Raw genomic sequence first — 12,754 nt, 5'->3', positions numbered from 1 at the left:
TTAAAAGATGGAACATTCATTGACAAATTTTCATGGAAAAAATCCAATATTTTCCATGGAAAAAGTGACAATTTCCATGGAAAATAGTGCTTGTCAAACAGATAAAATTGGAAAAAATAACAATTTCCATGAAAAATAATGGCTATCAAACACCTAAAGTTGGAAAATTATAACATTTTCTAGGTTGAAATTTAAGTCAATCAAACATGTGTAATTAACATTTTCCATGTAAATAATTTCCAGGCAATTGAATTACCTAGAAAATATTTTCTTTCCATGCAATTTTCCTACTTGCAATCAAACGCACCCTAAATTCAAATTTGGTGATTTGATGTGGAGCCTGTTTGGGAATGATTTTGAGAATTGATTTTTTAACCGTTATAAAAAAAGTGGGGTTCACCTGTGAGAGAAGAAGTCGAATATGACGGTTGAAATAGTGAAATAACGATCAAAAAATCAATTTTTAGGAGAAAAAATTGTTCCCAAACAGACCCGTGATGGATAACGATCATTTTTTTCATTTTAATAGGGAAAAATGGGAAACAAACAGGGGCTTAATCAGTAACTTTGACTTAAATTTTAATAAGATTTTTATCAGGGCATGTGTACCTTACGTGTAGTGTATTTACTATTTGGTTGGTATTTTAATATAGGAAAAGGATTAAAATCAATTTGATACTTACTTGGTTCGAACAACGTTCATCGAGTATGAAAGGTATTGTTTTGTCAAGGTCGTAATTTTATAAGAATCAATAGTAAGACATAAAAAGGAATGTTCAGGATGTTGTGCCTTGATTTGAGTTGCTTGTGGGATTAGAATTGACATTTTGTAGAGAATATTTAGGTAAAACAAAATTACAAATATTTTGCAGACTCAATGGCATTTTTTTAATAAGAAAATCAAAATTTTCATTTTAACAAAAAAAAAACCCACTAAGAAAAATTCCTAGAAAATAAAGCAAGGCAACATCAATTTAGCCCCAACTTGAGTCTCATTCTTTAAAAAAAAAAAAATACATTTTTAAACAATGTTTAGACATCATTTCAATGACACATTCTTCAATAATATAACATTACACGTAAATCCAAAATTTTTCTTTATTTTTCATTACACATTTCTCATCAATACACTATTCAAAAATTCTTTCTTACGAAAAGAATGGGCTCAAACAAGGACTTACTTTTCAGGATTTGAACGAAACCAGCAATTAAACAAAGGGATGTATATGTTCATAATTCATGGATGGCAGTCAGTTTATCTCAGGAAACACGCCATAAAAGTCTGTTGGGGAGAGGGAGAGTTCAATCTCACTTATAAAAATCCTTTCAGTAATTTCAGAAACAACTGTAATTTGTAACTTATAACAAGCTCAATTCACTTTCTCAAAACAGGATAGAAATCCAACATCAATGAAATTCACACAGCCGCGGTATGATAGTGGATATTTATTATACGTCAACACAGCCAAACACATCCTGGAACGTCGAACCTCCATACTTCACACCTTACCAGCAAAACTTCTTTTTCTGCATATCACCAAAACAAAACCAGATTATCTGTGAATGACATTAGCTTACAATTATGTGCACGACTGAGACAGAGATGTGCATAACAAAATGTGTGCGAGTGCAAAATTTTTATGATTCATAAATTGTAGGGAGGTTCTGATTAACTTCAAAGTGAGTGGCGCGTGCACGTCTGAGAAAGAGTACTACTCGTAATTCAAAGGTTGAAACTTCTATTGTATATCAAGAACAAAGAACTGATTTAACTCACCCGAAGTCTGGCTTCTTGTTGACCGTCTATATAAGCAAGCAGCTCCTCTTGCTTAATCAAAGCCTCGTACAGAGCCTGCCAAGGTGAAAATCCAATCCAATATCAGTTCAAGTGCCTTTACAAAGACATGGATAACAGGGAATTCTAGGTAAAACCAAATCCTCAACGATGCAGATTAAAACGGTACTGAATCTATGTAGTCACAGAAGAATGGATTTTGGTTGCAAATTAAAGACGGTTAAAACAGAATCTACCTTTTTTGTTGCAATTAACTCTGCTTCTAGGGCTTCCACTCGACAAACAGCAGCATGCAGCAGTTCTTCTTTCTCACAGGGCATTACAAATGGCTTTGTTTGAAGAGTATTAACCTTCTCCTCAAGTTTGCACAACCTATTCATTACAGAAGCGAGCATTTCTCCCTCTGAAAATGCTGGTGTTGGAGATGGCGGTCGAAATTCCTCCTTTGGGCTCGTGTCAAAGGCAATTTCCGTAATGGTTGATTGTTGATGTGATGATACTTCAGGAACCTTCTTGGTTAGATAGCACGATACTGAGCGGAAGAGCATGAAAAGGGTCATGAAGAAGGCCATAAGAGCAGCCAAAATCCGAGCATGCAGTCCTTCTGAAGCATTTTGAGAATCAGGTGCGGGAAATGTCTCTGAATGAAAAATGAATGGCCAGTATTAATAAAGCATTCTAGGGAGATCATTCTGATCCTACGTCAGATTCAATTGTTTATTTTGCAGGACAAGAAAAGGATTAGCACATCCCTCAAATGTGGCAGCAATTAATAATTTCACAGCAGGCTAAATTGATCTATGAACACTAGAAAAATATAAAAGAGAGAACAAAAACTACCCAACCTATAGCTATAAGCAAAATTAGAAAAGATAAATAATAAATTTTGAATACCTTTTTCTTCTGGTCATTTGTATAACTGTGTACTTCTCATCTATGCAAACTAAGGTAAAAATAAATGAATTTCTCACTGACAATAATCACAGGTTGATGACAAATGTCAGATAAACATTGTGCAACATTTCTTTGCAGAATGTTTGTATCATTGTTCCAGAGAGAGAGGAAGGGAAGGAGAGAGATTAACATGACATAGATATACACATCAATATTCAAATAATAATACATATAATAGCAGGAATTGGATGATCTGTGTTGATTTAAAAATGATGTCGGGTAACAAATGCGGATCAAAATCTTCTAACCATGTACTTCAGAAACCAACCTTTTGTAATACTAGACTTCTGAAAGGATGCTTGCTTCTTCCATCCAGAATCAACAGCCTTGTCAACCATGGGAACGTATTCATCACTTCCTGAAAAGTTACCATAATAGGTTGGCGTTCCACTGGCCTTAGCCTGTGCAATAAGTCGAATATTACTTGAAATTGTCGATTACAAAATGCATAGTCAATTTTGATCCACCTACTATGACAATAAAAGGTTCTTACTGCTGAAATTTCCCAAAACAATAGTGACAAAAGCCCAAATTTACTTAACACAAATATAGAGGTTTTCAATTAAGGCACATCTAATTTTATGCTTCCCAGCCGAAGAAAACTGAAACATATAATTGTGAAAATGAACTCTGAACCAAACAGTACCTCCTCATGAACAGGAGTCAACCGAAGATGAGAATAACTCCGGATGGCCTTTGGTGAAGCAATATCTTCAGCTTCAGAACCAGACTCAGCAGAAGTATCACTGCCTTTAACCTGCTTCAACAACCAAATGAAACCAAGATCGTTTCGCTTAAATCTAACATACCATTCAAAATGACATGGAGGCCATACCATTGGGTAGTGTGGTTTAGCATAGACGACCTTCCCCTCACTGTTGAGAACTTTAACAACCTGCCTGGCACGTAGTGTTTCACAATTGAGTACCATCTGCACCGTGATGTCAAGCAATCAACTTTTTTCAAAATAAACAACAATAAAGTTGACTGGGGTTATGTAATGCATTCATTTATTTTAAATAGTAAAAACTTTTCGCAGATTAGGTAAGTACCTTTAGAATCTCTGGATTCTTCCATGGTCCTTTATCAGAGTGCATGCAACCCCCTTGATCTGCACAGGTACACATTCCTCCCAAGAATTCTGGCAACTCACTGCATAAGCCCACAAAAACAAATTCAGCGTCATTCAAACAGAATTCAACGGTAATGTCATCAAAAGCAAGATGATGAATATCATCTCTGTTAAGTATGATTTCAATCCCATTTACCTGGAATCTATTATTTCAAGCAACTTGTTCTGGTATTTGTTTCCAAGAACCTTCGATAAATTTCAGAAAAAAAGAGAGATTCATTAATTGCAGTCAGTCGCTTGAAGAGGACAACAATGCTTACAAACAACTGAAAGAAGAATATTGACATACATGAATTTTCGTTGTGGTTCTTGGATCTAAAAAGCTCTTTACAGTATTCCACAGTAGTTTAAAGCCTGGACCAGCATTAATGATAAACATTTGATGGAGCGTCTGTAAAAATTGGAAGTACAATATATATCACTACCCAAAGACTTTGCAAAGAACGATAACACTGATCAAGCTAAATCTAAAAGTTTACTTCAGGATAATTATTGCCATCAATATTTTGAAGCCGCATAATGAGTTCACGCGCACTCTTAGTAAAGTTTTTCAAACCCTGAAATTTAACAATGAGACACATATTACATGTAGAAATTAAGAATGACCAATAACATATGTGCTGCAAGGACAATTTGTGAAAAATGAAAACTTAACAGCATGAAACATACCACACCATGAACGTCCAAAATTGTTGTGCTTGAATCAATGTGCCTTTTGGCAGCAACAGTACAAGCAGGAAACTTAATTGCAAAGCATTTCTCAAACTCTCTCACGTGGTATTTTATATAACGGTCCAAGGTCGTAACTTGCATAAGTTTATTTGGATCAACTTTCCCCAATCTCTCAAAGTACACTGGCCTACCCTCCTTGTCAACTCCATGATAACCATGTGGATAGTACTTCAAAACTTCATTCAACTCTTTAAATTCAAAATCCTGGCAGGGAATAAAAAAACATAAATCCATAAAGGAATCATCACTAAAAGAAACCAGGACATTTGCCAGGTCTACAAGCAAGTTTGAAACTTATCATGTCTATTACTTCCATAATTGTGTCGGCACCAAAATCTTTCCTCCATTGAATCATATCAGCCCACATCTGCTTGGCTTTCTCAATATCAAACTTCCTTGCTCTCAGAAACCTGCAAGTAATTTTGTCAATAATAATCTTATAAAAGATTGATTGATTACTGAATCAGAAGGGAAATTAATAACAGAACCAAGAGCTCACAAAAAAGAAACTCAAAGCTACATTTACGTGCCTCTGTCCATTGTCATATATATATATATATATAGAACAGGTAAAACCCGTGTAGAATGAAGCTAGCACTGTGACCACTAACCTTCCAAGGATGAACTAAGCTTATACAAGAAACATTAATCTCATTCATATTGTCTTTGATATTCCCCACGAACAGGAAACTCATAACATACAAGAAATGGTTGAAGTAATCACTCAAGTCTGAATCACTCACAACTATATAATTGACATTTCTTTAGAAGACAGACATAAATTTTTTCTCACTAAAACATGAGAGATTTAATTTTATAAACAACAAGATAGAGTTGCAGAAGAATTATAGAAGGTCATTATCAAAATAGGGTCAAACATTATTCTGGCTTGGTATGCTGATCCAAACAGATAAGTCCAGGAAAATTATGATGCCATGGAGAACTTTCATCCCTATGCATCCTCTGGCAAAGAGTGCATACGTCTAAATTAGAGAGACTCGAGTGATATTCCAATTCAAAATGTGGCGGATAATCCACCCAAATGAAAGGTAATGTTTCAGTGACCTCCCTTATAAATCCATTCCAACAATGTGATGGTCCAGGATGAACTTTATAGATTATATTGTCATTGTATGCATTTAAGAAAAATAGTAAAGAGAAAAGAATAGAGAACCTCAACATCGTATGGTAGTCATCATGTTTTGCTGGTAATAATTCATCCAACAGTAAGGCTTGTCGGAATGCGTCAACAGATTTTAGTTCCTCAGCATCTCGGATATCCTCAATCGAAACAGAGCTGACTCGACCATCGTTCTTGCTTCTACTTTTCTTCTTCTTCTTCAGAGAATGTTTAAACTTTGAGGAGGCATTCAGTGCTTTCTTTTTCAGGGTACCAATTTTTGTCCTTCTTTCATCCTCGGAATTCTCAAAGTCAGATTTTCTTTCTCTCCGCTCATCATTACCTGATGAGCCCTCAAAGCCTATTATGCGGAGAGAAAATATAGATATAAAAAATTCATTTAAATTAAAAGAAAATGACTGCTTCATTCATAGAAGAAACACGAAGTTAAATGAGTCCAATAATCGGAAAATATAGTAAGAAAGCTTTTGTGAAATTAATAAATCTCATATCATGGCTTAAATTAGTTATTTTGGTACATAATCCTTGTTACAAATTATTCCAATATTTGCCTGTTAAGAATGCACAACTTTTAGGAGCCAACTGATACTTCCACATCTAAACTAAAATTTATAAGAAAAAAACCAAGGTCTAGAGAATATAACCTACTTTCAATGAATGGAGTCATAGATGCTATGTGTCTCCACAATAATCAATTCTAGTCATGCCATTTCAAAACAGTTACACACATATGGAATCATCAAATACAGCAGTGCAGCTGCAGCACAAGAATGTCTAAAACTAAACATCGACGGAAAAGAGCTTCAAGAAATACCTCTAAAGAGTATTTCCAATGCAAAGAGAAATACTTTAGTGAAAAAAAATTAACAATGGGCGTCAGGCGTTAATACACACCTCAAAAAGCAACAACACAATTTTGATCCAGAAATTTCATGGAAGTAGAAAAGTTCAACCCCATCCTAAGTTTGCCTAATTTCTTTAATTTTTCTAAATTTGAAACTGCCCATATTAGCAAAAACATAATAAAATTTCCAACAAAAATCACCTCAACAAATGATACACAACTAATTACATTGGGTTCATACAGAATGCAACCGCATAAACTCTATTTTCTAAAAAAGTCAACACGATTACAAGAAACAAATTTTTACTCACAAGGCCTCGCAAATCGATCCAATGGTCCAGACATCGCAAACTATCGATCACCTAAACTCTCTCAAAATTGTTGATGATGGTCGATAAATTACTCAATCAAGCATTACCAAATCTCTGTACACTAGAAAAATCAGATCATTATTCAGTACAAAACTTAAATAACGTTTAGAACGAAAATTCAGCTGTCTACTTTATTCAGATGGAGTAAAAGTAAACCTTTAAAAAGTAATAACGCAGATCGCGAAGCTGATTGAAACGGCAATAAATATTAATTAACGCAATATCTGTAACCGCAAAAAAGGAAGAAAAATGGGAATTCTGAAAATAAATTAGATATAAATATACAAATACGTTTTCTGTATCGCCGGATTAGATTTTGTCGGCGACGATGTGAGAGAGAACTGAGGGCAGGTTAATTCGTAAAGCGTTTAGGAAGGTAGAGTGGCCGTTGGGGGTGGGACCATGAGGAGTGAATGACACGTGGCGAAGGGAGCGTGGGGTGCAGTAGAGCGAAAATTTGCCGGCGGTGATTGGTGTTAAAACTGAAAACGCTGGAGCGTGTGATATCGGGTTTTAGTGAATAGCGATTTGAGGATTAATTACGTGAATAGACAATTTTACACCTTCGAGATATATATCTAAAGGAAATAAATAAATTAAAATAGTTGGTCTAGTATATTCGAACCCCACGCGCCATGATCAAATTTATTTATTTATTTATTTTTATTATCTTCAAATTTATTTCTTTATATGATCAAAATATCTAGTAAAATATAGCAATTGAAGACAATCACCTAACGAGTAAAATCATAAAATCTCATTAAACCCATGAATTTTTATTAAATTCTAACTTATCTCTTGATCTATCTATTTCTTTAAAAATGAAGGATTGACAATTTTACCCTTATATTTAGCCTATATCTTCAATTCCCATTTAATATATTTATATGTCATTAATATAAATTTAATTTATTTCCAACCAAAAAATTAACTTGTACACCACTAAATACAACTATTACTAATTATTGATATTACTGCTTTTATAAATAGTCATTAATACGTACAATTTAAAAAAGGAAAAAAAAAAAGTTTCAACGAGGAGCATTATTATGCCTACGTTTGGCCCCATTAAATTCCATTTCATTTTTCTCTCTTCTATTTTCAATCACACGACCTTTCATAAAATAATATTACATGTAAATCGAAAAATTCTCCTTCTTTTTCAACTACTCATTTTTAAAATAAAATAAAAATACTATTCCGCATATTTTCATTTCAAAAAATGGGAGGCCAAACGAGGCTATGTGCAATGACGAAGTCTTAAAAATCATTAATATAAATAAATAAAAAAGACAATAAGAATTTTATATGTATTTAAGAAATAAGCATTATTGTATGAAATATAAAAACTCTATTATAAAACATGAAAACAAAATGTTTTAGCAGTTAATTTTTATTTATTTTTTCAATATAATATATTATGAAAATCACTAATAATTACAATTCAAAAAAATTTCAATAATGATTTGTACAATACTATAGCCAAATTGATAATGAAACAGAACCTTACACAGAGAATGACTTCGTCAACTTATCAAAGAAGACAAACATAGCATGTGACGATGCTGAAACTTGAGAGTTACACTTAATCAATGCAAATATTCCTGGATTTAATAGAAAATGCACCTTCTTCTAATTATATGGTACAACGTCGAATTCTTTCAATAAAAAATGAGTATGTTGACTACCTCGATAACAAGTTAATTGAGTTATTTCCTGTAGAAGGCGAAGAATATGTCGATTTTAAATCTTGATGAAGTAGTAGATGATACAAATAAATTTTACCAAGAGGAGTTCCTAAATACATTATTGCCAAATGGTATCTCACCACATAAGATAATCTCGAAAAAAGTTATTCAGCAATGTTCTTAAGAAATCTGGACCATCTAAGATTTTTGCAATGGAACAAGCATAATTTGTCATGATTTCAAGAGACAAATTATTCATGTTGAAGTAATCATTGGACAACATGTTAAAAAATAAGTTTCCCTTCCACGCATCCAATTAACGTTGGCAAGTAATGGAGGATATCTATTCAAATTCAATAGAAAATAATTTTCAATACGTCTATGTTTTGCGATAACAATTAACAATGCTCAAAGACAAACAATGATACTGTTGAAACATACTTTCTTGAACATATATTCTACAGTAAGCAACTATTCGTCGAACTTTTTTGTGGAGTTTCAATACAAATAACAAGTCCTTGTAAAAGAAGAAAAATTGTGGAACATTATTGTGCGCAAAGAAGTGTTATAGTACTTGAAACATTAAATTTCATTTTATTCAACTTTAGTTGTGTATCGTGCATTGCACGATGATTTGTTATATTTTTGTAAGTTAATTTGTTAAAAAGACAAGATATTTTTAAAAAATTTAAATATATAATTATGTAGACTTAGCATGAACAATTATAAATATACATTAAGTGGTAAACGATAAAGAGAGTTTATGGTCATAATGAATACGGTATCAATAAGAAACCGAATTTGAAGGAAAGATTATCAAATTCACACTGATCCGGAAAAAAAAAGGTTGATGTAGTTAAAACAATCTATTTCCTAACATCCAATTACTATTAAATAGAAAATAAAAGGATAATAAGTCACATATCCAGATGCCATTGAAACACCAGTATGTTAAATATAAATAGAAAATCATATGGTACAACGTAAAATATTTAGCTACTCTCATCACATCCAAGGAGGTAGGAGAATTTGTAGAAATAGTTTCAAAGTTTTTTTAGTAATTTTGTCGATGCCTTCAGTAATATATGTTTCTTCGTTGCAACGAGCATGTAAGAATGAAACACACCATCCTTGAACATATGAAAGTGTCTTGATTGTGGCCTCTCAAGGTTTCGTAGCAAGCTTTGTCGCTAGTACAATCTGATAGAATCCAACAATAAGTTTTCCATCAGATAGGAAACAAAAGGAAAAGGAGTTTGAACAACTATATAAATGAAAATTATATAATGTGCAACACCATCACTTTTCTCAGCATAGAATTATATCATCCATCATGTGAAAACTAGGTCAAAAAACATATAGGTGAGCTATGACTACGAAAAAATTTTACCAACGGGAACTTGAAAGTCAGTTGCATGAACAGGGTCAAGCTCAATGAACCCCCAAATTCAGTTGCAATGTGTTATTCATATTCAAAAGTAACTTGAGCAACTTTTATCTGCAGAATTTTATGAAAAATTAATCAAAAATAATTAAAAAAAATCTTTTAAAGCATTCTCAATCCTATAATTTTTTTTTCTTTTTTTTTGGAGGGTACAATAGAAGAAAAAGGCAAAGAACTGATATGAAAGTCTTTTGATACCCTGGGGAAGTTCATATGAAATGCAACCATTATGGCAAAATGTAGGCAAGAGGTTTTTTATAAAAGTATAAGCCTTTAAACTGTTTACTTACTTGGAATAGGTCTAACCAGAAGAATGCCATTCTCCGAATGACGATGATATAAAATTGAACGAAGTTCAAATGTACGATTTCATTATATATGTTAATTAGAAATACTAAAACCAAATTTTTGTAACGACTTTGTTCAAAATAAATAAAATGTACAAATTGAGTGCTAATTTGAAGTAAAAATAACACAAGCAAATTAGAGATCCAAGTTCTAATGAATTTAGTTATGGGGGGGTTCATACATAAGAAAACAAAACAAATGTTCGATAATAAGTAAAAATGAAATGTACAAATGAAAATGTACAATTCATGCAAGGAAGGCATAAAGTTGCAAGCTAACAATATCTTGAAAATTCATTCAACCATATCTACCAGTACCACCACCATTGGCAACATGCTGCTTAAGTCCCTCTTTACTATACCTATCATATATCCTCCTGGTTTCACCATCCACTAACACTACATATACTATAAAATAAATCAAAATTGCTTGCAATCATTTTACTCATCACGAATCCTAACTCAATTTTAAAATAAAAGTAAGCGTTATACCCTATATTCAAAAGCTAGCTATGAAATTTCTTCAACACTATGATCCAACCATATCTACATCGTATCCAAAATCAATGCTATTAAAAGGAGAAAAAATATCTACAGAGAACTCTAGCTGACTATACCAATGATTTTATATAAATAAAAGAATCGACAACACGAGAACAATAAAATATGTCGTACTACACGTAATGGCCATTTTTATTTAATGAGGTCTTATTCACATAATGTCAGAATTATGTTGGCTCATCAAATTAAGTGAAATGCATTCACAAAGCATTCTGTCAAAACAATTTGCAAAAAACGACTAAGAGTTGTAAAGATCAAATCATTAAGTAAAAATACTCAAAAGAAACCAATTTTTCTTATTGTATAATTAGCTCAAATTTTATACTATAGAGAGGTCAGTTCTGAGGCCATATAAGTATATCAACATAAACTCCTCCAATTCTGCTAACTTCTATTCGAACTCCAATCCCAGTTGCAAAATATCCTTCTATAACATATATCAACTGTTTTTACTTCAATAAAGCAATAAACAAATTCTTCTACTCAGGTTACACTAATTTTACTTACATTCTAGTCACAGAAGTTTCAGTTCAAAAAGCCTTACTACCATTAGCTACGCGAAGAACTAATAGCGTAAGCAACATAATTGTACTATAAAGGTAGATTTGATAAAAAAATTCTACAAAATAACATCTTACATTTCCTAAATAGGCGTTGACATTACACAGGGAAACAATAGCAAGTAATTTATTAAATGATGACAGTAGGTAGAAATTAAGCGGAAGAAAGAGACTAAAAATGCAAAATCTAAAAATGGAAAAGTAAGATGTATACTAAAAACTCATCATCAACCCCAGGCATAAAAGTAAGCAACATTGAATACGGTTATACTATTCACCAAATCAGTTGAATTTAAAGCACTATGACAGCTAAAGATTCAGAATTTTTACAATATAAAGCAAACCAAACAATCTCAATGAAATTTGAACCAAACCCACATGAATAGAAGCTATAAAAATAAACGTACCTTAGCTAAGCAATGTCACATTTTTATGTTGAAAATGAAATTTCAATAACAGTATCCTGAAAGATAAAACAATTACATAAAATATTCCAAACTAATATGCTAAAATTGGAAATACCAAACCGCAAAGGCCAAGGAATCATCCTCGATTGAGCATGAAATTTAAAACATTTATTTAAATACCAGAATCAATCAATTGGAAAGTGTATATAATTAGAATCTAAACGGAAAACCAGAACTTTCTATTCTCATTTGAAAAGGAAAACTAGCTCGAGTTGTCAAAAAATATAGGCAGGCAACGAGTGCGATAGTAAATCCAAAAACCTAGACTTACAAAGGCGACGTTTTGAAGCTTCCAAGAAATGGGAACCAATCTTTCATTTTGTATTCTTTCATTTAACCACCTGACATTAAAGATTCAGATTACGTCCCTTTAGTTGCTAACAAATGAAAGTATTCTCGAGAGGTCTTCCACTCTTTGTATTTGAGCAAAAGAATAATGAAAAACTTTGGTGAAATTAAACAAAAAATCGTGGGAGAAAGAAATAGAAAAGAAAAAAGAAGTAAAGAGAAGATTTGCAAAGTACAAATGATTGTTTGGGAAGAGGTATGGGAATAAGCGTGGACAAATGGAGATTGACTTAGAGAAGAGAAAGAAATCCTACGAAAATGCAATGACGTGGTGTTAGAGAAAAGATGAGGGATAAAATTGGTAGAAAATATATGACATTAGCATTGTGTCAGATATGACCCCTTATGAATAAGTGGCAACAAATTCTCT

General features: G+C 32.6%; 1 protein-coding gene and 1 long non-coding RNA gene across 5 annotated transcripts; both read right to left on the bottom strand.

Annotated features, from left to right (window-relative positions):
• Positions 1–1,208: 1,208 nt before the first annotated feature.
• On the bottom strand, positions 1,209–7,457 carry LOC111394583 (phosphatidylinositol/phosphatidylcholine transfer protein SFH8-like). 4 transcript variants are annotated; one of them, XM_023020474.1, is made up of 16 exons: positions 7,261–7,457; positions 7,126–7,155; positions 6,910–7,030; positions 5,788–6,094; positions 4,924–5,023; positions 4,551–4,817; positions 4,361–4,438; positions 4,171–4,272; positions 4,018–4,067; positions 3,802–3,901; positions 3,585–3,680; positions 3,396–3,506; positions 3,018–3,150; positions 2,032–2,435; positions 1,778–1,852; positions 1,209–1,527 (listed from the first exon to the last, which is right to left on the bottom strand). In XM_023020474.1, exons 3-16 carry the CDS (start codon positions 6,941–6,943, stop codon positions 1,507–1,509), a joined length of 1,878 nt encoding a protein of 625 aa, XP_022876242.1. In that variant the 5' UTR covers positions 6,944–7,030; positions 7,126–7,155; positions 7,261–7,457; the 3' UTR covers positions 1,209–1,506. The 4 variants fall into 4 exon arrangements, with proteins under 4 accessions (XP_022876242.1, XP_022876244.1, XP_022876241.1 ...); XM_023020476.1 differs by having other exon boundaries at positions 6,910–7,023; XM_023020473.1 differs by lacking the exon at positions 7,261–7,457 and having other exon boundaries at positions 7,126–7,234.
• Positions 7,458–9,510: 2,053 nt separating this feature from the next.
• On the bottom strand, positions 9,511–11,970 carry LOC111394584. Its single transcript, XR_002702646.1, has 2 exons — positions 10,048–11,970; positions 9,511–9,857 (listed from the first exon to the last, which is right to left on the bottom strand). It is a non-coding gene; the product is annotated as an uncharacterized LOC111394584 (long non-coding RNA).
• Between the last annotated feature and the right edge of the window lie 784 nt (positions 11,971–12,754).

This window comes from Olea europaea, chromosome 5 (genome assembly GCF_002742605.1).
Source record: "Olea europaea var. sylvestris chromosome 5, O_europaea_v1, whole genome shotgun sequence".
In the NCBI taxonomy this organism is placed as follows: Eukaryota; Viridiplantae; Streptophyta; class Magnoliopsida; order Lamiales; family Oleaceae; genus Olea; species Olea europaea.
This window is presented reverse-complemented; position numbering and strand designations above follow the sequence as displayed.